Below are 23643 nucleotides of genomic sequence, written 5' to 3'. Positions count from 1 at the left end.
TTGTAACAAATGTGAGCTCCGTCTGTAAATAGTGTTTATTTTCTCCCATACCAGTTCCAAGTATACAAGATCATCACGTTGGTAACCCCAGCTCTTTATCTGTGTTTTTCTCACACCATATTTCTGCAGAAGTCTTCTTCAAGCATAGGTGTCCCTCAATGCAGCCTGTCATTCTTTGGTCATAACCGCACAGAACGCAGATCTGTACGACCACAGACACCTGGCCTTCCAGCTCATGACCTGAAAACACCCCGGAGTGGCGGCACTTGTTGGATTGTATCACCCACGTCCAAAGGCCTGGGAATCTCCTCACATCTCAAAGTTCAGCCCTGCTGTTTGCTTACATGGCAGTGGACTTTGCGCAGGATTGCTGCCCTACAATGCACTTGCTCACGTTGCTATTTATAGGCTTAACCCGACTGCCCGATGTGGCATTTGTCAGAAGCCTCTGGTATCTGCGGGAGAATAATGTCAACATTGGTTTGTATCATCAGACATTGCATCACTCCATGAAGGCTCCGAGAGATAAGGAGACAAACCGAACTAAAACCAAAGAAGGTCAAAAGTCTAAAAAGATGAGCAGACAGCGAACGGGGACATTGAACAGGAGAAAAATAGAAAGGAAACCTAACGTAAATGTGGAAAAAATAAATAAAGCACATACAGTACACAGGTCTTATGGGGTCCAGATGAAAAAAAGCCGTCAAAGTGATTAGCAGTGTAAAGGCTATTTCGCAATACACGACTTTTCCAGCGATTTTCAGTAGCAGACATATTTACATAGTCTCGTGGAGCCAGACACGATTCTCTAAACAAGAATACATTTAGACGGACGACCCGTTACACAGTATGTATTGAATAGTGCAAAAGCTACACCCACAGGGCTTCTTCTTAAAACACCGGCACCCCACCCATCCCCAACTCCTCCAGTCCGTGCATTTCAAACCACCAGTGGGGTTTCAGGGAGAAAGCAAAGGTTGCAAGACTTGACGCTGAGCGAATATAAAAAGCTCAAGTTGCGGTTATCTGTTCAGGGGCTCAGTAGCACAAGTTAACTGCAGCTTAACTCTTTGGGTAATAAAAAGGAGATTGATGAAACAAAAAAATGAAGCCACCAAACTCTAGTTTGTGAAAAACATGAACGAACAAAACAGCACTCTCACTGTCAGTTTATTCCGACAGCTCAAAATCCGAGTCATTGACAATACACAACACATCTCTGGCAGAGGATTTCTTTTGACAAGGAAGACTGCCAGCATTTGATGCCAGGGTGTAATGAAAATGAATGGCGATTCATCTTAATCTCATGGTCTTTGCTGCCATCTAGTGGATAAAACTATATAATACATTCTAGGTGATTTTTTTTCACGGCAGTTGTTGTCGATACCCACCTTAAAAGTGTTAATAATGAATTTGCCACAGTGGAGATACCGATACACACTCACAGATACGTAGACCGCCACGGATACTGGGCTCCACATATTTGCCCGTCTGCTGCGCTAGCCGTCATTTTAACTACTGAATGGGATTCAGCAGCACTATACTACAGACTTGTCACTTCCATAGGAGGAGTAATGACAACTGAAGGGACTGGCGCCACATTACGCAGCGAGTCGGTGCTCAGAATGAAATGCACAAAAATCAAAAACTCTGCTCATTTCATGAGCATCATGGTGAACCGGATTAATCTTAAGCAGAGTTTTAATATATTTTTACAGTACCGTGCGCTTTTTATAATTGTTGAAAAACATTGATTTCTAAAGAAGAATTCAGTTGCCATTAACAAATTGTCACATTATCAGAAAACTAGTAAAACACTAATCTATACTGGGATCCATATTATTTAAATAAAAATAAAACAAAAAAGCCATACAGTATAACTGTGCTTGCTGTGGCACAATTACATTTGTCAAGACAAACTGGATCTGTCACATTAAGGGCAGTCAGTGTGTGCAAAGACGTCAAGCTGTTGTGTCCTCGACGCTCGTCCTCTTAGCCCTCATACCAAAACAGATACGCCCCAAGTCCAGATGTGTCCCAACTGGAATACACAGCACTGCAACACATCACGCACGCACACACACATGCGGCCATTTCCAACACAAAAAAAACGCTCAAAGTCTGTATTTCCCAGAATGAACTCACCCCTGTGGTATTCTGTTGCCGGACATCTAAAGCTGATGCCAGTCCACCCAGTGCTTGAGGATCCTCATATTTCACACTAGAAGGAGGAGGAGGAGGAGGAGGAGGAGGGGATAAAAAAAAAAAAGGAAGATGTTATGTTTGCCTGTACTCTCCTTTCTTAGTTTATGAAAATAGCAGACAGGCAAAATGATAGGACATGGGAGGTGTCACTGTAGAAATGGCCTCTTCCGTGTTATTCACTTGCAAGACGCAGGAGTGGCAGGGCCCAAACCACTCGTGAATACACCAAGATACCGCATGCAAAAAGGGTTTCACTAATGTCAATCTACATCCAGATGTTCACTGTCATGAGTATACAGTGCAAAGAAATTCTTACTTGCATGTCTCCTAAGAAGAGTTGACAAAATACATTGCAAAACTAAATAAATAGAGCGTACATAGAATCCATATATATACTGCTCAGAAGAATTAAAGGAACACTTTTTAATCAGAGTATAGCATAAAGTCAGTGAAACTTATGGGATATTAATCTGGTCAGCTAAGTAGCAGAGGGGGTTGTTAATCAGTTTCAGCTGCTGTGGTGTTAATGAAATTAACAACAGATGCACTAGAGGGGCAACAATGAGATGACCCCCAAAACAGGAATGGTTTAACAGGTGGAGGCCACTGACATTTTCCCTCCTCATCTTTTCTGACTGTTTCTTCACTAGTTTTGCATTTGGCTACAGTCAGTGTCACTACTGGTACCATGAGGCGATACCTGGACCCTACAGAGGTTGCACAGGTAGTCCAACTTCTCCAGGATGGCACATCAATACGTGTCATTGCCAGAAGGTTTGCTGTGTCTCCCTGCACAGTCTCAAGGGCATGGAGGAGATTCTAGGAGACAAGCAGTTACTCTAGGAGAGCTGGAGAGGGCCATAGAAGGTCCATAACCCATCAGCAGGACCAGTATCTGCTCCTTTGGGCAAGGAGAAACAGGATGAGCACTGCCAGAGCCCTACAAAATGACCTCCAGCAGGCCACTGGTGTGAATGTCTCTGACCAAACAACCAGAAAGACTTCATGAGGGTGACCCAAGGGCCCCATGTCCTCTAATGGGCCCTGAGCTCACTGCCCAGCAGCATGCAGCTCGATTGGCATTCGCCATAGAATACCAGAATTGGCAGATGCACCACTGGTGCCCTGTGCTTTTTACAGATGAGAGAAGGTTCACCCTGAGCACGTGACAGAAGTGAAAGGGTCTGGAGAAGCCATGGAGAACATTATGCTGCCTGTAACATCATTCAGCATGAGCAGTTTGGTGGTGGGTTAATGATTGTCTGGAGAGGCATATCCATGGAGGGTCACAGACCGCTACAGGCTTGACAAAGGCACCTTGGCTGCCATTAGGTATCAGGATGAAATCCTTGGACCCATTGTCAGACCCTATGCTGGTACAGTGGCTCCTGGTGCACGACAATTCCTGGCCTCATGTGGTGAGAGTATGCAGGCAGTTCCTGGAGGATGAAGGAATTGATACCATTGACTGGCCACCACACTTTCCTGACCTAAATCCAACAGAACACCTCTGGGACATTATGTTTTGGTCCATCCAATGCCACCAGGTTGCACCTCAGACTGTCCAGGAGCTCAGTGATGCCCTGGTCCAGATCTGGGAGGAGATCCCCCACAACACCATCTGTCATCTCATTAGAAGCATGCACCGATGTTGTCAGGCATGTATACAAGAACACAGGGGCCATACAAAGTGCTGCGTACAATTTGGAGTTGCTGCAATTCAATTTTGGCAAAATGGACTAGCCTGCCACATAATCTTTTCACTCTGATTTTTGGGGCGTCTTTGAATTCAGGGCTCTGTAGGTTGATCATTTTCATTTCCATCAAACGATGTGGCATCCTTTCGTTCCTAACACATTACCCAGTCTATATCAGTATAGATATCCAGGAGGATTTCTTTTTCCCATTGAGATCTGATGTGTTTTCAAAGTGTTCCTTTAATTTTTTTGAGCAGTTTATTTTGTGACCATCCACTCCGTGCTTCATCCTAAGGAGCAGCTTCTGCCTCGGAAAAGACACTCTTTTATACAGCATTTTACTGCGAAAGAAACACCACTTAAGATTGTCAAATGTGGTGCCAGCTACTTAAAGCAACCAGCTACTTAAAGCACTCACTGCACGTTGATAGGAGTCTTTAAAGCCAGTTCACTCACCTGCTGTTAAGTTCTGTGCAGACTGGGTCTGACCCAATCCCAGTCCTGCAGCACAGGCCCCACTTAAGAAACGGCATTAGAGAAATGGCGACAACCCGAGAGTTGTTCACTTTGCTGTGTGTTTGAAACAAAGGCTCTCGTATTGACTCAGCTTTGAGTACTGCTCCTCCAAGTTTGCTCAGATCTCTCTAGCATGTCTATTGTGCAACCCAGACGCTTCTATACATTTCTTTATCATTACAAGCTGTCACACATGTGCGCACAGAGGGCAATCTAAGGGATAATTATGAGTAAAGTACAGAGGCAGAGGTTGATATGTGGTACTAATGACTTTTCTTCCCCCTTCAAAGAACATCCATCCATCCACTATCCAACCAGCTATATCTTAACTACAAGTCACAGAGGTCTGCTGGAGTCAATCCCAGCCAACACAGGGCGCAAGGCAGGAAACAAACCCCAGGCAGGGCGCCAGCCCACCACAGGGCACAAACACCAAGCATACAGTAGGGACAATTTAGAACTGCCAATGCACCTAACCTGCATGTCTTTGGACTGTGGGAGGAAACCCACGCAGACACGGGGAGAACATGCAGACTCCACGCAGGGAGGACCCGGGAAGCGAACCCACAGGTCTCCTTACTACGAGGCAGCAGTGCTACCCACTGCGCCACCCCCTTCAAAGACCACCAGAGGTAAAGCCAACTGAGACTCCTCCCACTTCTTCATTACGCCCTCCAGTTGATGTCATTTCCATCTGAAGCCCAACTCTTCCTATCCCCTACCTACCTACCTACCAAATCCCAAGCCTCTTCTCCCCTCCTCAGTCTGTATTTTGACTCAGTCCTTTTACGATTACTTGTTATATTGCTGTTACCTACATTATATGAGGTGGAGTCCCCAATAATGTATAGTGGTTGTTTGTGCTTTGTTCACAAAGCTAAAAAGAGCACGTTATTCTATTTGTTGATTTTTATGGTCTTTGAGGGCTGTAGGTGGCACCGAAGTTGCTAATGCTGCCTAACAATTTTTGCCCGATTGTCACGTGAGGAGTTTGCATATTAGCTCCGTGCCTAGTGGAGGTTCTCCTCCAGAGTTCTCCACTTTTCCGATCATATTCCAGAGATATGCAAGTTAGGTTAGCTGACAATTCTACATTAGCCCAAAGGGTGAAGGAGTGAATGTTGGGTGGGTGCCTGGCATCCTATCCCAGACTGGTCCCTGTACTCTGTTCTACCAGGAAAGACTTTCAAAGTGAGTTTTAATGTATAAAAGTACTGGTGAAAACTTTTAGAACACCTCAGTTATTCCAGTTTTAATTCAGATGTATTCAGTTTTAATACAATGAGTGACATAAAATGGCAAAAAGGTAAATCGGCTTAAATTTAAATTTCAGGTTAGCAAAAACTGAAAAAAGGAAACATCGGGATATTACAAATGATGGGCCTTCTTCAGAGAACAACTAATAGGTTACAACCTACAGATGTTGTGCAGCAATTAAAGCCCTGCAAGTCGAAGCAAACAATTTACACAGGTGTCCCTACTTTTGGTGATTACTAAAAAAAAAAACGCTCTTTATGTCTTAAAGCAGAGTTGGAACAGACTGTGTTACAACACCCTCTGAAGTCCTACTTGGACAATATTCAAGTGATAATGGCAAAAGATTGAAATTACGAAATTAAATGAGACAGAGCACTATTACCTTTAGAAGTATAGGCCTTTCATTTAGAGAAACTGCAGAGAGTCCAGTGGTGTCTTACACAATCCAAATACATTGGGAAAGTGGAAGACGACATCTGGCAGACGTAAAGTCATAACTCAAAACTCAATCAGAAGACGAGTTTCTGAAGGTCATCGGATGAGCTTGTGTGAACACGGGCATTTCACAACACAACAGCTTCAAGCACAGCTTAACAGTGCAGGTCGACAAAAGCAAGTGTCAGATTATACTGTGAAGAGGAGAATTTGTGCTCCAGGTGTGACAGGAAGAAAGCCATTCCTCAAAAGGACACAATAGGGCCTTGAAATACCTGCTGTGGACTACTGCAGAGTGTTAGAAAGTCTTCTGGACCAATGAATCAGAATTTGAAATCTTTGGTTCATCACACAGGGTCGAGATGGTGATGGTTCTTCATAGTGTAGGAGGCCAGCTGTCAAACATGAAGGATGAAGTGTGATGGTCTGGGGTTTTTTTGCAAGAGGCAGCAGAGTTGCACAGAGTGACTGGCATTCTGAATCAAAAGGGTTACGGCAGCATTTTCTGGTCTGCGTCTACCAGGTCAGGGGTACAGTAAGACCATGACCCAAAACATACTACCAGGCTGTATGTCAGAACTACGTTAAAAGAAAAGAACAAGGAGGAACACTTCAAGCATGGACTGGCCAGCATACACACGTGGACAAAATTGTTGGTACCCTTCAGTCAATGAAAGAAAAACTCAAAATGGTCACAGAAATAACTTTAATCTGACAAAAGTAATAATAAATAAAAATTCTATGAAATGTAACTAATAAAAGTCAGACATTGCTTTTCAACCATGCTTCAACAGAATTATTTAAAAAAATAAACTCATGAAACAGGCCTGGACAAAAATGATGGTACCCCTAGAAAAGACTGAAAATAATGTGACCAAAGGGACATGTTAATCCAAGGTGTGTCCACTAATTAGCATCACAGGTGTCTACAATCTTGTAATCAGTCAGTGGACCTATATATAGGGCTCCAGGTAGTCACTGTGTTGTTTGGTGACATGGTGTGTACCACACTCAACATGGACCAGAGGAAGCGAAGGAAAGAGTTGTCTCAGGAGATTAGAAAGAAAATTATAGACAAGCATGTCAAAGGTAAAGGCTATAAGACCATCTCGAAGCAGCTTGATGTTCCTGTGACTACAGTTGCACATATTATTCAGAAATTTAAGATCCATGGGACTGTAGCCAACCTCCCTGGACGTGGCCGCAGGAGGAAAATTGATGACAAATCAAAAGACGGATAATACGAATGGTAACAAAAGAGCCCAGAAAAACTTCTAAAGAGATCCAAGGTGAACTTCAAGCTCAAGGAACATCAGTGTCAGATCGCACCATCCGTCGTTGTTTGAGCCAAAGTGGACTTCATGGGAGACGACCAAGGAGGACACCATTGTTGAAAACAAATCATAAAAAGCCAGACTGGAATTTGCCAAACTACATGTGGACAAGCCACAAAGATTCTGGGAGAATGTCCTATGGACAGATGAGACAAAATTGAACTTTTGCCAAGGCACATCAGCTCTATGTTCACAGACGGAAAAATGAAGCATATCAAGAAAAGAACACTGTCCCTTCTGTGAAACATGGAGGAGGCTCTGTTATGTTCTGGGGCTGCTTTGCTGCATCTGGCACAGGGTGTCTTGAATCTGTGCAGGGTACAATGAAATCTCAAGACTATCAAGGGATTCTAGAGAGAAATGTGCTGGCCAGTGTCAGAAAGCTTGGTCTCAGTCGCAGGTCATGGGTCTTGCAACAGGACAATGACCCAAAACACACAGCTAAAACACCCAAGAATGGCTAAGAGGAAAACATTGGACTATTCTAAAGTGGCCTTCTATGAGCCCTGACCTCAATCCTATTGAGCATCTTTGGAAAGAGCTGAAACATGCCGTCTGGAAAAGGCACCCTTCAAACCTGAGACAACTGGAGCAGTTTGCTCATGAGGAGTGGGCCAAAATACCTGCTGAGAAGTGCAGAAGTCTCATTGACAGTTACAGGAATCGTTTGATTGCAGTGATTGCCTCAAAAGGTTGTGCAACAAAATATTAAGTTAGGGGTACCATCATTTTGTCCAGGCCTGTTTCACGAGTTTATTTTTTTAAATAATTCTGTTGAGGCATGGTTGAAAATCAATGTCTGACTTTCATTGGTTAAATTTCATAGAATTTTTATTTATTATTGCTTTTGTCAGATTAAAGTTATTTCTGTGACCATTGTGAGTTTTTCTTTCATTGACTGAAGGGTACCAACAATTTTGTCCACGTGTGTAGTCTCCAGACTTAAACCCCATTCAGTTAGTTTGGGACGAACTGGACAGAATGGCGAAAAGAAAGCAACCGTCAAGTACAACATATTTGTGGGAACTCCTGCAACAGTGTAGGGAAGATCTTTCTGACTAATATTCAATTCCCTTGTACAAGGAAATCAGCAAAAGGTGGCAACTTTGAGGAATCAAAAATGTAACATTTCGTACACTTAAAGGCTCCTTGACTTTCATTTTCATTTGCCATCGTTTATTTGTTGTATGCCTCGATTTTACTGCCTGCATTTCCGTCAAAACTGAAAAAACGGAGGTGTTCTAAAACTGTTGACTAGTCTGGCATATGTATGGATTTCATGGCGCTCAACTCTTTGACTAATTATGTTCCTCCCTCGCGGGATGGCAATGTCCGTGCACATAGGGGTGTGCCAAGGACCAGTTACTTCATCGGCTCTGTCTGTGGCAAAGCAAGACTCCCAACAGAGCAAGCACAAAACCACTCATTACATTAGTGTACAAATCTATCAGGTTTTTAACTTCACAGCAAGAAAAAAAAAAAAAAAGTAGGCCAAAAAGTAGGTCACGACAAGTAGAAGTCAACACACACACACACACACACACACACACACACACACTCTCCCATCTTACTTTTTACGTTGATCGGCCAAAGAGCTGCTCCGTGTCTGTGCAAACATGTCAAAATCATCCTTGGGATTGCAGTTTGGCAGCGAGCTCAGGGTTCCACTGACACTTTCCGTTCCCAGGTCTGGGGAAAGAGGACAAGAAACTGTATCAGTAAAGAGCGACTTTGCAATCAATAACTGAACACAAGCAAGAACTGTCCAAGTAGCTTTCTAGCATGTCTAATATTCTTCAAATGAGTAACATTATCTGTAGAGTCGCACAGTTACACTGCCATCTCATCATGCTCCTGAGAGCAGCGAGTCTTGTTTTGAGCAGTACCCATCAGCAATTTGCTGCTTCTGAAGCTCTTCTAAAGCAATCTGTTTGATATGGAAACTTTTATCAGCTCACAGTGATGGCTGAAATGTAGCTTCATAGTGACTCTAATTACATCCCTCTAAATCAGTGCGCCAAGGCAAGAATAACAAATAAGCTGCTACTCAGGAGTTGAAATAAAAAGAAGCCATCACTATAAAGGGGCAGAAAAATCAAAAGCTAACCCTCAACATCAAGAACAAGAAAACCCACTAAATGAACCAGCAAACCACCAAAAATAAAAGTCACTGCCAGCACACAGTTATATGGGCTGTCTGAGCAGAGGATCCCGTTATTCTAAGAGGACTGCTCTATTTAGATGCATTTTATTATTATTGTTATCTTTTTTTCCAAGGCGACTGACAAGATTGAGTTAGAGAGCACATAGGTTAAGTGAGGCAGAGATTGGAATTAAACAAGCAGCCTTGTCTCACAGTCCAGTGTCACTGCTACTACACCATACTGCCTACTCAGATAAAGAAAGAATGGAAGAAACAAAAAATACGGGGCACAGTGGTAGCTCGGAGGCCAAGGATCTGTGCTGGAATCCTCGTTAGTGTCAAAAGAGATCCTACTCTGGTGGGCCCTTAAGCAAGGTCCTTAAACTGCAAGTGCTCCAGGGGCGCTCTACAATGACTGGCCCAAAAACTAACAAATTCCTAATACACGAAATTGTAAAAGGCAAAATAAAGAACAAAAGAATAATAATAAAAAAGTTTTTGGGGTAAGTGACATATAAAAATCATTTTTGGATGGAGTATTTGTTTAAAGACAAAAAAGAAAATGTTGGAAAAGTTTAGTAAATAATGCAATTGGATATCTTAAATTATTTCATCCATCCATCCATCCTCTTCTGCTTATCCGAGGTCGGGTCGCGGGGCAGCAGCTTAAGCAGAGAAGCCCAGACTTCCCTCTCCCCGGCCACTTCTTCCAGCTCTTCCGGGAGAATCCCAAGGTGTTTCCAGGCCAGCCGGGTGACATAGTCCCTCCAGCGTGTCCTAGGTCTTCCCCGGTGCCTCCTCCCGGTTGGACGTGCCCGGAACACCTCACCAGGGAGGCGTCCAGGAGACATCCTGATCAAATGCCCGAGCCACCTCATCTGACTCCTCTCGATGCGGAGGAGCAGCGGCTCTACTCTGAGGCCCTCCCGGATGACTGAGCTCCTCACCCTATCTTTAAGGGAAAGCCCAGACACCCTGCGGAGGAAATTCAAAAAAAAAAAAACACAAGAGGACCCCATCAATGGTGTAAACCAGGGGTTCTTAAACTTTTCAATCAGAAGTTTCAAACAATTAAATCAATACCATACTGGGACCCGAGAGGAGGGTTACTGCTGTAGCTGCAAAGCAATTCATATAACAACAATGGCCATATAATAAACATGGTATGTTTTCATTATATGAGAAAAATGGAAAACAAACATCCACCTTAATAAAAAGGCCAAGTCTGTGTGTCAGTGTGGTTGCCATGTCTCCGTCATTCCAACAGATGGCACATCACAAACATTAACGCTGCTTTTATGAATCACATACCATGTTGCATATAACCGAGACATATGCATTACAGTTGCCGTTCCAACAGATGGTGCATCAGAGACATTTATAGCACCACAAATGTTTCTGATGCTCCGTCTGTTGAAATGACAAATGCAATGCATTTTGTTATTACAGCATTACAAACTGCATTCCAATAGATGGTGCACTGCAAACATTAACGCTGAGGTCTACGTTGATTACTTAGATTCATCGCGTCATAGACGGGTATTATAGCTTGTGCTGTTAATACAATAAAACATATTAGAAACCAGTGTGACAGGTGGCCAGGACCATTACCCAGCTGGGATGCCAGAAGGGTGGGAGGACCAAGGAAGAGAGCAGGGTTTGGACATTATTTTCCCCAAGACACAAGACCCCCGGGTTTCTACAGCACCTTGGATACCCACAGGGCATGCTGGGAGTTGTAGTTTGAAGCAGCCCTGTTGGGTTCCGTGGGCACAGCCAGGGGGTGCTGCAGGTATAGCTGAGCCCTTTGTGGCACCAATTCCACCCATATGCAGGTCCTGTGGGAAGAAGGTCAAGAAACACCTGGAGGACTTCCTGGTACACTACTGTATAAAAGAAGCTGCTCCAGCCTAGTCAAAGAGCCAGAGTTAGGAGGAGGTGGACAAAGCTTGCAGGACTAGGAGTGGAACAAGGAGGAAGGACTGTGCTTGTTTGTACATTTTGCACTTTGTACTGTGCTGTGTAGTGGGGAGACAACAGAAAAGTACTTCCCAGCTTAAATAAAGGTGTGTTGTCTGGAAAGCCTTTTGTCTGCCTGTCTGTGTCGTGGTTGGGGGAGCTGAACACTACCTGGTGGTCCACACTGGAAATGAATTTCTGAAGTACAGTATAATCACTGTAAACTGGTAGTGTAAGCTTTAGTTAAGCTGAGCTCTGATTTTTCTTTATAGCGGGTACAGCCCTAGGATATAATGGCTTTTGAAAGTATGGTATGAATGATCACTTAACTTAGTCACCTGACTCATGGCGCCAGATAAGCATTAAAGCGGTCAAACAATAATTAATAAGTACCATTTCACTCCAACCAATTTCTTAATTAGAAGCTGATTCTTTGTGGTTAATTAAACTCGTCATTCAATTCCATGGCTTGTTGGTGCTCACATTCTGCCACAGCAGACATTTCCAAAATGGTTGATTTTCTTTTTTCTGAGAACACTGTTAGAATGTCTTGTTGACATGAGCAGATCAACATTACTGAGAACTTCACCTTTCTTTTTAGACTTTCTCATGTGTTGGGTCATTTTAGAACATTAGAACACTCTAGACGAGAACAGGCCATTCAGCCCAACAAAGCTCGCCAGTCCTATCCACTTGTTTCCTCCAAGAAAACATCAAGTCGAGTTTTGAAAGTCCCTAAAGTCTTACTGTCAACCACACTACTTGGTCGCTTATTGCAAGTGTCTATCGTTCTTTGTGTAAAGAAAAACTTCCTAATGTTTGTGCGAAATTTACCCTTAACAAGTTTCCAACTGTGTCCCCGTGTTCTTGATGAACTCATTTTAAAATACAAGTCTCGATCCACCATACTAATTCCCTTTATAATTTTAAACACTTCAATCATGTCTCCTCTTAATCTTCTTTTGCTTAAACTGTAAAGGCTCAGCTCTTTTAATCTTTCCTCATAATTCAATCCCTGTAGCTCTGGAATCAGCCTAGTCGCTCTTCTCTGGACCTTCTCTAGTGCTGCTATGTCCTTTTTGTAGCCTGAGGACCAAAACTGCACACAGTACTCAAAATGAGGCCTCACCAGTGCATTATAAAGGTTGAGCAGAACCTCCTTGGACTTGTACTCCACACATCAAGGCGCTATATAACCTGACAGTCTGTTAGCCTTCTTAATGGCTTCTGAACACTGTCGGGAAGTCGATAGCTTAGAGTCCACTATGACTCCTAAATCCTTCTCATAAGATGGACTCTCGATTTTCCGACCGCCCATTGTGTATTCAAACCTAACATTTTTACTTCCTATGTGTAATACTTTACATTTACTGACATTAAATTTCATCTGCCACAAGTCTGTCTGCTATCCAAGTTCTTCTGTAATGATATAACAGATTCCAAATTATCTGCTAATCCACCTATCTTGGTATCATCTGCGGACTTAACCAGCTTGTTACTTATACTCCTATCTAAATCATTTATATATATTAAAAATAGCAGCGGCCCTAGCACTGCCCCCTGCTGGTCACCACTCTTAACATCGGCCAGTTCTGATGAGGTTCCTCACACCATCACCCTCTGCTTCCTGTGTCTGAGCCAATTCTGCACCCATCTAAAAACATCACCCTGAACTCCCACTTTTTAACTTGATGCCCACCCTCTCATGTGGCACCTTATCAAATGCTTTCTGAAAGTCCAGATAAATAATATCATAAGCTCCACTTTGATTGAATGCTTTTGTTGCAACCTCATAGAATTCCAACATGTTAGTAAAACACGACCTCCCTCTTCTGAACCCATGCTGACTGTTCAGAATAACTCCTGTCCCTGCCATGTGTTGCTCAATTGTATCCTTAATAATTCCTTCCATTAATTTTCCTCTGTATCTCAGTATTGTTTGGCTCCTAATTAAGGAAACAAGAAATTAAGGGATCTGGTTCTTAAATAGCAAGACAATTAAAATTAAGACAAAAGAATCAATTAGCGGTCAAAACGGTCAATAATTAAGAGAACAGTTAGAATGAAAAGCTGCAGCCACAATAATACTCCAGGACAGGAGTTGGAGACCCCCGATTTAGACCTTTCAGAGAAATAAAAACTGACATTAATGGACTAGTCTTAAACAAGATGCAACTCGATGAAGAGACATACCAAGGCCAGCCAGTTGAGTGGACAAGTTGGCAGGTGCTGGTGCTGGTGCTGCTGCTGCCGCCGCCGCCGCCGCTGCTGTATTCGATCCCACCATGGGGCTCACCACAGCTGGAGATCCAGGACCCAAGTCTATCAAATTATCCTCTGTGACCTCACTTAGCACCTGCAAAATTTAACAAACAGAAAAGGACTATACACTGGACATGTGTTTTTCATACAAAAATCAAAATACAAAACATTTAAATGAAATTAAGACCATAAAGCTTTGCTTCTGTTGTTTCTGCAGCTTCCTGCCACTAGAAACCCAAAGACCCATGGAGACACCAGGGAAGAAGGCAGGTTAATTTGCACGTTTTGATGCTGTTATATGACAAAGTAACAGAAAGAATACCCTGCAGAGACAGAGCAGCTAGGGCAACAGGTGGAGACAGGCCACACCAAACTATCTATTTGCCCAAGAAAATGGAGAATGTGCATTCTACTGAGGGGTTCTCACTCCAGTCCATGTGGAACACAGCAGCCTCCTGGATTTTTGACAGCAGACAATTTTAATTGCATCTTATAGAGATAAAGAGTATTTAGGTTTCCTTTCAGACAGTTGAATAGCAAAACAAATATGTCCAATGACTAGTTTTTAATGTGCGATTTTTATTATTTATTTTTTGAAATCTACAGAGAGATCGTATGGAAGGAAACCAGAAAGCTGAGTGGCCTTGGAAGTAAAGAGAGGACCCTCCCTGTATCACGTACTGGATTTCTAAAACAAGAGGGACTGGGCCAGCTGTGAATTTCCTTTGCATTACAACAGAATGAAATGGAAAGGTAAGTGGGTGGTGGCGCATGGGAGTTGGGGGAGCAGGAGTGACTAAATATTAGGAAATTCATGAGTGGACTATTTGCTTCATATGGGGCATCCGATAAAAATGGAGGAGGTGTGCTAGGAAAGATAAAATTGAAAGTGTTCATACTTGCCTGCCTCAGCTAGCCACACCGCAGACAAAAGAAAAACACAGAAATCTGATTCAGAAAGGACCATGGAGAGGCCAGAGATCAGCCTTCCAAAAACACACGCTTGCAAGCAGCTACAGCCAATAAGAGTCTCCTTTTGTCCCAAGTATCTTCACTCCACCCCATGGCCACCTCATTTCTCTTGGCCTTATTTTGAGGTTGACGATACTTTCATTCATCCAGCTGGCAACTTTTGCCAAAGCTTTCTTTTTTTTAACATACACTTACCGGCTACTTTATTAGGTACACATGTTCAATTGCTTGATAATGCAAATATCTAATCAGCCAATCACAAGGCAGCACCTCAATGCATTTAGGCATGTAGACATTGTCAAGACCACCTGCTGAAGTTCAAAATGAGCATCAGAATGGGGAAGAAAGGTAATTTAAGTGGCTTTGAATGTGGTACGGTTGTTGGTGCCAGACAGGCTGGTCCAGTAGGTCAGAAACTGCTGATCTACTGGGATTTTCATGCACAACCATTTGGAGGGTTACAGAGAATGGTCCGAAAAAGGGAAACTATCCAGTGAGCAGCAGTTCTCTGGGCGAAAATGCCTTGTTGACGCCAGAAGTCAGAGGAGAATGGCCAGACTGATTCGAGCTGATAGGAATGCAACAGTAACTCAAATAAGTGCTTGTTGTTACAACTGAGGTATACAGAAGAGCATCTCTGAACACACAACACGTCCAACCTTGAAGCAGGTGACTACACCGGGTGCCACTCCTGTCAGCTAAGAACAGGCAAATGAGGCTACAATTCGCACTGACTCGCCAAAATTGGACAACAGATGAGCCTCAATTTCAGCTGCGGCATTCGGATGGTAGGGTCAGAATTTGGCATCAACAACATGAATGCATGGATCCTTCCTGCCTTTTATCAACCATTCAGGCTGGTGGTGGTGGTGGTGGTGTGGGGGATATTTTCTTGGCACACTTTGGGCTCCTTAATAGCCTACCTGAGTACTGCTGCTGACCATGTCTATCCCTTTATGACCGCAGCGCACCCATCTTCTGATGGCTACTTCCAGCAAGATAACACACCATGTCACAAACCTCAAATCACCTCAAACTGGTTTCTTGAGCATGACAAGGAGTTCTTCTGCACTCAAATGGCCCCCACAGTCACCAGATTTCAATCCAAACGAGCACCTTTGGGATGTGGTGGAACGGGAGGTTCACATCATGGATATGCAGCCAAGAAACCTGCAGCAATCGAGTGATGCGATCACGTTCAATACGGACCAAAACCCTGAGGAATGTTTCCAGCCACATTATTATATCGTTGCCATGAAGAATTACGGCAGTTCTGAAGACAAAAGGGGGTCCAACCCGGCACTAGCAAGGTGTAACTAAATGAAGGAGCCGGTGAATGTTTGTGGACATATCAAGATTTGATCTTCATTCAAACAGTATCTTTAGTTAAAGGCAATATACACAAACACCACGCCACATTCACATTTTGTACACCACTGTATAAATTTAAATAAATATTAACTCAAATTTTTGCATTTGGAAAAAGTTACGTCCACCTCTACATTTATCACTAGCTCAAATAACTAAAATTAGAATCAGGTGCAAACAATTTGAGCCTCATCAGAGAAGATCTTGTCTGAAGCCGTCTTATCTAAACTTCAGACCTTTAGTTTGGTTTGCTCTTTGTAGCTGAAGTGTGCGTAAAGCTGTGTCACATTAAACAACATATGTAAAGATTTGCAATCGTAGGATTCGTTAACAAAGCCACAGCAAGTTGGAGGCAGTCACAACACGCTCCACTGACCAACAGTCATGTGGCGTATCATAACCAGCGACTCACTCCGACAAGTCTAAGATTCACCCCCAACAAAATGTTTAGTGGTAGTGCTGAGGTCAGTGTGCATGAGAGCCGACAACCGATACGCACCCACCTGGAAGTACAATGCATATAACGCATCAACGGTGAACAAGCAACAATGTGGGTGTTTTGGACCTCACAAATGGAGGAGAATCGCGTGTTTCTGATGTGTTATATTTTAAATTCCATGACAGAACAAAAGAGGGCCAAGATGGAGTATGAACTCGCCATACTTATAAACTCTTCATACAGCACATTAGTTTTTAGAAAAATAGGCAAGCATGCGATCAGATGATAGTTGCGTAATTTGCCATACCAAGTGATTTTCCCCTTTGTAAACCGACATATTCTGGAAATGAGATTACCAGGTACAGTCATTAAGGTTGACATCAGCTTTATCACCATGTCGAGACTGAAAGCTTCAGAAAGAAGGTTCTAGATGCCTATTAGTCTGGGAAGGGATTTCAAAAGATTTCTAAACAACTGGAAATCAGCCATTCCAGTGTCCTGAAGATCATCTATTAAGTGCTGAAATTTTTAAACAACTGCCAGCTAATCCGGGGCAGGCCACACCATCAGTCTGCCCATGAGATGCTGAAAGTTTCTATGAACCAGAGAATTTCATCATTGGACCTACAGTTCACACTTGCCACTGCTGTCAAAGTGCATGAGTCTACCATTAGAAACAGGGTCTACACAAACCAAATCTAGATGTGAAGCATGCCAGGAGGAAACCAGAAAGAGCTTTAGGGAAAGTCTAAATTTTGTCCATGAACACTTAAGCAAAGACCTGGATTTCTGGATCGGTGTGATCTGGACAGACTAGGCAAAAATATTCAGCCAAAGTACCAGAAGACACGTTTGGCAAAAACTGAAGGTAGCATTTGATCACAAGAATCTCACACCAGCTGTAAAGCATGGTGGTGGAAAGGTTATGGTTGAGGCTGCTTTGCTGCATCATGGCCTGGGCAGCTCAACATCACAGAATCCACTAGGAATTCTTCACTGTACTATAGACTGAACCTCAACCGAAAGTGGACCTGGCAACATGACAATGACCCTAAACATACCAAGAAATCCACCAAGGAATGGCTGAAAAGAAAGAAGAGTCCAGAAATGGCCAAGTGGAAGCCTGGATTGGAGATGCTGTAGTGGAACTTGAAATGGGGTGTACATGCAAGACATCCCTCAAACATCACAAAGCTGAAAGAATTCTGCATGGAGGAGTGGGAAAAACTCTCTCTCAGTCAATGTCAGTGATGACTAGACAATCATGGCAGACGTCGATACCAGCTGTTGGAGCCAAGGGTGGATGTTCTTTTTCCCCAATAGACAGAAATGGCATATCTGCTCATTTCTCATTGAATAATGTTATAAAGTCAAATTATTATTGTTTTTTTTCTCCAAGAATACCACCTTTATTAAAACATACTATTTAAATGAAGATCAAATTGTGATAGTCCACGTGGTTAAAAAAAAAAAAAAAGTGCACTCCATTAAATGTTTTTTTTTTACACAATTGTATACACTCACCTAAAGGATTATTAGGACCACCATACTAATACGGTGTTTGACCCCCTTTCGCCTTCAGAACTGCCTTAATTCTACGTGGCATTGATTCAACAAGGTGCTGAAAGCATTCTTTAGAAATGTTGGCCCATATTGATAGGATAGCATCTTGCAGTTGATGGAGATTTGTGGGATGCACATCCAGGGCACGAAGCTCCCATTCCACCACATCCCAAAGATGCTCTATTGGGTTGAGATCTGGTGACTGTGGGGGCCATTTTAGTACAGTGAACTCATTGTCATGTTCAAGAAACCAATTTGAAATGATTCGAGCTTTGTGACATGGTGCATTATCCTGCTGGAAGTAGCCATCAGAGGATGGGTACATGGTGGTCATGAAGGGATGGACATGGTCAGAAACAATGCTCAGGTAGCCTGTGGCATTTAAACGATGCCCAATTGGCACTAAGGGGCCTAAAGTGTGCCAAGAACACATCCCCGACACCATTACACCACCACCAGCCTGCACAGTGGTAACAAGGCATGATGGATCCATGTTCTCATTCTGTTTACGCCAAATTCTGACTCTACCATTTGAATGTCTCAACAGAAATCGAGACTCATCAGACCAGGCAACATTTTTCCAGTCTTCAACTGTCCAATTTTGGTGAGCTCGTGCAAATTGTAGCCTCTTTTTCCTATTTGTAGTGGAGATGAGTGGTATCCGGTGGGGTCTTCTGCTGTTGTAGCCCATCCGCCTCAAGGTTGTGCGTGTTGTGGCTTCACAAATGCTTTGCTGCATACCTCGGTTGTAATGAGTGGTTATTTCAGTCAAAGTTGCTCTTCTATCAGCTTGAATCAGTCGACCCATTCTCCTCAGACCTCAAGCATCAATAAGGCATTTTCGCCCACAGGACTGCCGCATACTGGATGTTTTTCCCTTTTCACACCATTCTTTGTAAACCCTAGAAATGGTTGTGCGTGAAAATCCCAGTAACTGAGCAGACTGTGAAATACTCAGACTGGCCCGTCTGGCACCAACAACCATGCCACGCTCAAAATTGCTTAAATCACCTTTCTTTGCCATTCTGACATTCAGTTTGGAGTTCAGGAGATTGTCTTGACGAGGACCACACCCCTAAATGCATTGAAGCAACTGCCATGTGATTGGTTGATTAGATAATTGCATTAATGAGAAATTGAACAGGTGTTCCTAATAATCCTTTAGGTGAGTGTACATTTTTATTACACATAAACACATACACACATAATCTCCTAATTATGTCCACAGTACTGCTCATTTCTGTTCTGTATGTGATGTCTACCTTTTTTTTTTAGGGAATAAAACGTATGTATTACTCTGCAGTCTGAAGCAATGGTTGAAATCACCTCATCTTACTTACAGTTAAGGAGAAAGAGGGCTTCCTTATGCTTTAAATGGAAGACTTTGTCTCATCTGGCATGGCCCTTAAAGTCACAGCTCATAAGGAATTTTGGTGAGAGAGAAGCAACACAATATGAAATTGGAAAAGACAGACATTTCTTTGGATTTCCTGGCAATAATGAAAATTCAGTCTCAATGTGATTGTAGTGACTCTGAAAGTGTGCTTGTACTACAGTGAATTGCGTAAGTGGCAGGGTAGATCTGATGCTGCCTCCCTGTCATATCCTACAAGGCCCGCTGCTTTAACAAAAATATAAATAACGTGCAATTTAACCTGGAGGCTCGAGAACAAGAATTTGACGGGCTGCTTTTGAACTCCAGGACAGGTGGGCACCATAATAATTGGAGTTGCTGGCAATGAGCCTGTGCTCCTCTCCTGGGTCTTTTCAGGTACAGTCATCAAATTTAAATAATATTTACCACATCAAATAATTAATATTGAATGTTTCCTGTGAAAAGGTGTGGAACGTATTATATTATTCGTTTTTATGTGCAGTCATTATACATAACACTATTTTTGCTCTCAGTGTGGAGGGCAAGGGCAAAAAATAATTCTGTTGTATTTGTGACACATGGTAATGCAGCACCTAACTGGAGCTCTAAGATTCATACATGTAAAAGATGTCTACACGAAAAATGGAAAAAGAATGAAAATCTCTTTACAACAACATCATTTATTTATATAGCACATTTTCATACAAATAATGTAGCTCAAAGTGCTTAAAGGTTTTTAAGCTTCCAGACATCCAAACATCTAGCATTCAATAAAACTGCCTCTGTGTGTATGTGTGTCTCCGGCCGATTTGAGCAATCTGATTGGTCAGTTTAGCTTTGATGTGATTGGTCAGTTTGTCTGTGGTGGCTCAGTGAGTAGGGATAATTAGGCAATACAGTACTTTAGGAGTGTGATGTGGAAATCCTGAATGTGACAATTTTTTTTTTTCATTTTTACTAAAAATTAGCTAAAATGGAACATTTCAATGACAACAAAGCAAATAACTTGCTGAGCAATGACAACCCGCATGGCCTTCAAATAGGAGAAGCACTCGCAAGAATATAAATGTAAGGGTGGGTCCCTACCACTGGTGGTAGGAATAGAGCAGGACACCCCAAAATGACAAGAGTCCGAGAAGCAGGCTTTACGGGAACGTGATTGAGTGAGAAAACGCCAGGCAAGACAGGTGCAGACACACCAGAATACACAGGAAAGGTGTAAGAGGAATGCTGAGGGTACTCATACAGTAAGAGAGATTAAGGCACATGAAGATGCCAAGACAAGGGCTCGGGGACAGACATTTGAAAAAGTGGACATAGTGCCAGATATAGCTGGGAGGAATATCAAAAAAGTCAAGAGACGTTGTGACAGTGATGATAGCCGGTGAGGAAAGTAACAGTGACACAAGGAACACAGTGTAGAGAGAGAGCAGGTTAGGGAAGGGGATATGATGGCAGATTTGGGTGTCATTTATGTTACAGTTACATATTGATTAGTTACATATAAAAGTAGCCATTCATAGTATACTTGATAATATCGTTTGAACAAGAAAATTAAATACGAGGGGGGATCCAAAAATAACCGGAAATATTTTTAAAACGTGTTTAATTTAATTTTCCGTACGAACTGCAATTAGTCTCCTTCAAAGTGGAGGAAATACACTTATCTAACCATTTGTTCCATTGTTCGAAACATTTTTTAAATTTCGTCTGAAGTAATGCCCATTAATGCTCTGGTCGTTTCTTGTTTTACCTCTTCGACGTCAGCAAAACGCCTTCCTTTCAAGTCTTTTTTCATCCGAGGGGACAAAAAGAAATCACACGGAGCTAAATCCGGTGAGTAGGGTGGGTGGTTCAAGGTTGTCATACCGTTTCAATAACAATAGTTTCTACAACACTTTTTTCCAAGAAGAAAACAAAATTTCACTGCCGCGCTTTGCTCACGATAATCGGCCATCGTAAAAAAAACGACACTTGCACAAAACTACTTTTACAAAATTCACTGAACACAAGCACAACCTTCCAGACTGATGGCACCTGGCAGACTGACTTGTGAGGAGTGTGACTAGATCGCCCTAGTGGCCCGACCACGTACTGCAAGTACCAACCTAACAACAACAACAAAATTCTGGTTATTTTTGGGTCCCCCTCGTACATTCATTATCTAAGCTTTTTAATCATTTGTTAAGCATTTAAAAACTTATTTGCAACATTAAATTTTATTTTTTTAACATATATCAATCATACAGTGTTAAATATTTTTACGCTTATTCTATTACCTATCCATCTTCAACAGGTAAGCATTGTTAGTATCAACATAAACCTTGAATTTCCAGTATTATTAGGGCTTTAGAGTACTTGGATGATATCCTTTATGAACATTTGGGAGTTAATTTTGAAAACTGCCCACAGCACAAGGACCCTAACAGAGCAGAATTGGGTGTAAAGGTGGCAAATGAAATATAATGTGGATAGATGTAAAGAATTTAATGTCAGATGAAAAATGATTATGTAGGATTGCATAATGGGGTTTGGGGCAACAATGTACCTTTAACAAAAATGAATTTGGAATTGCGGCACACCCATCACTGCCCACTAGCAGACAGCTGACAAAAGCTAAAAGGACACTGGGTTGTAAATGCAACACTTGGAGACAGAAGTACATGTCAGAAGTGGTTCCCCCTAAAGCGCACTTGCAAAATCATATCTGGAATACGGTGTGAAATACTGAAGTGCATGACGCAAAGACAACGAAACATCTTCAGAGAATATTCACAAGAGGACTAGTGCATGCAAGTCTGAAACTGAAAGGCACAAATTTACGATGAAACAGAACAAACAAGTGAGAGATTAGAATACCACAGATGGCTCAAAACAACAGAGTTGATTAGTAAAACAAATTAAAAAATAGGGAGGACACAACTACAGTCAGTGTTGTATTTCCTTGGTTAATTCTGTGAAACAAAATCAGCACTTTGCATTAAAGCACATAAAAGCGTAACAGTAAGTAGGTCATACTGAAGCCTGGCAATAATAATGACACGAATGGTGTAGACTTTGTACTGTGTAGAGGTCGGGTTTGTGAATCATCAGCTTTATTAATATGCAGTCTGTTTATTGTTATGCAGACTAGCAAACAAGCACTTTACATTGTTATGTAAGGTAGAATGGCAATAAACTGAATTATCTGCTATTCTACACACTCCTCTCAAAGCCCCCCAAGTAAATGAAGACTTTACAGAACTGACAGTTAATTAACTTATTTTGAATGAGTTCATTCTCATGGTGTGCTAAGGGAAGACCACACTAAAAGGTTCAATGACACAAGGGCCAAAATTTGCCAGCCTTGGACTGTGTTATTTATTTATTTATTTTTAAGCGACTGAACCAAAATGGACAAATCTAAAAATTGCCTACATGAAGGATTGAAATGTTCTGTGAAAAAAAATAAAAAAAAATATATATATATCAGGAGACATGATCCCTCAGAGTCTGCCTTTAAGGCCATGTCACATTATCCAGGTTTTTTGTCATGGGGCCTGTCAGATTTGCCGACCAAAGTCGTAGATCTTGTCACCACACCACGGCAAATTACACGAATTAAAATCACTGGGCATTTCTAATTTACAAACCAGGTTAGGACTTTCCAGCACAGATGTTCTCGCCCCTTTTTCTGACAGCCAATAGTATGCTGCCTGGGGGCCCCTCCACCGTGCTGTATGAAAGGACAGCTGTGCCATGGTCGGCAGCAATCTTTTTTCTTTTTAATTTTGTCACCCCGAGACAGACAGGCAAGCCTCTCTTCTGCACATGATGTTTCTAGCCCCTGTGCTACCTGATGGAACTGTGTGATGGGTTAACAGCTACAGCAAGTTGAGCCCTTTTGTTTCCATTCAGTTTAATATGTAAAACACAAGACATCAAAAAGATGAGACTTTCTTCTGTTTGCAAGGTTCAAAATGCTCATGTTCCTTGTTTCTATATTCTATGTGTCAAAAATCCAGATGAGCCTTTATTGGTTGTCTGTTCAACTGCCATTCTGCCACGACAATCAAAACTGTTTATCTTAGCCAGACATAGACTAGTTGGTCTCAGTCATTAAGTATGTAACTTTAGGC

The 23643-nt window shown here is 42.3% G+C and overlaps 1 protein-coding gene across 6 annotated transcripts in view; it reads right to left on the bottom strand.

The window, feature by feature from the left end:
- LOC120543103 (TOM1-like protein 2) overlaps window positions 1-23643 on the bottom strand; it is a 95565-nt gene that overhangs the window by 16045 nt on the left and 55877 nt on the right. For all 6 annotated transcript variants that reach the window (XM_039775952.1, XM_039775954.1, XM_039775951.1 and 3 more), the window contains exons 10-12: window positions 13740-13902; window positions 9016-9133; window positions 2146-2221 (exon numbers count right to left, since the gene is read on the bottom strand). In XM_039775952.1, the coding sequence (XP_039631886.1) occupies window positions 2146-2221; window positions 9016-9133; window positions 13740-13902 (357 nt within the window). The remainder of the gene's footprint in view (window positions 1-2145; window positions 2222-9015; window positions 9134-13739; window positions 13903-23643) is intronic.

The sequence above is a fragment of the Polypterus senegalus genome, chromosome 13 (genome assembly GCF_016835505.1).
Source record: "Polypterus senegalus isolate Bchr_013 chromosome 13, ASM1683550v1, whole genome shotgun sequence".
Taxonomy (NCBI): domain Eukaryota; kingdom Metazoa; phylum Chordata; class Cladistia; order Polypteriformes; family Polypteridae; genus Polypterus; species Polypterus senegalus.
This window is presented reverse-complemented; position numbering and strand designations above follow the sequence as displayed.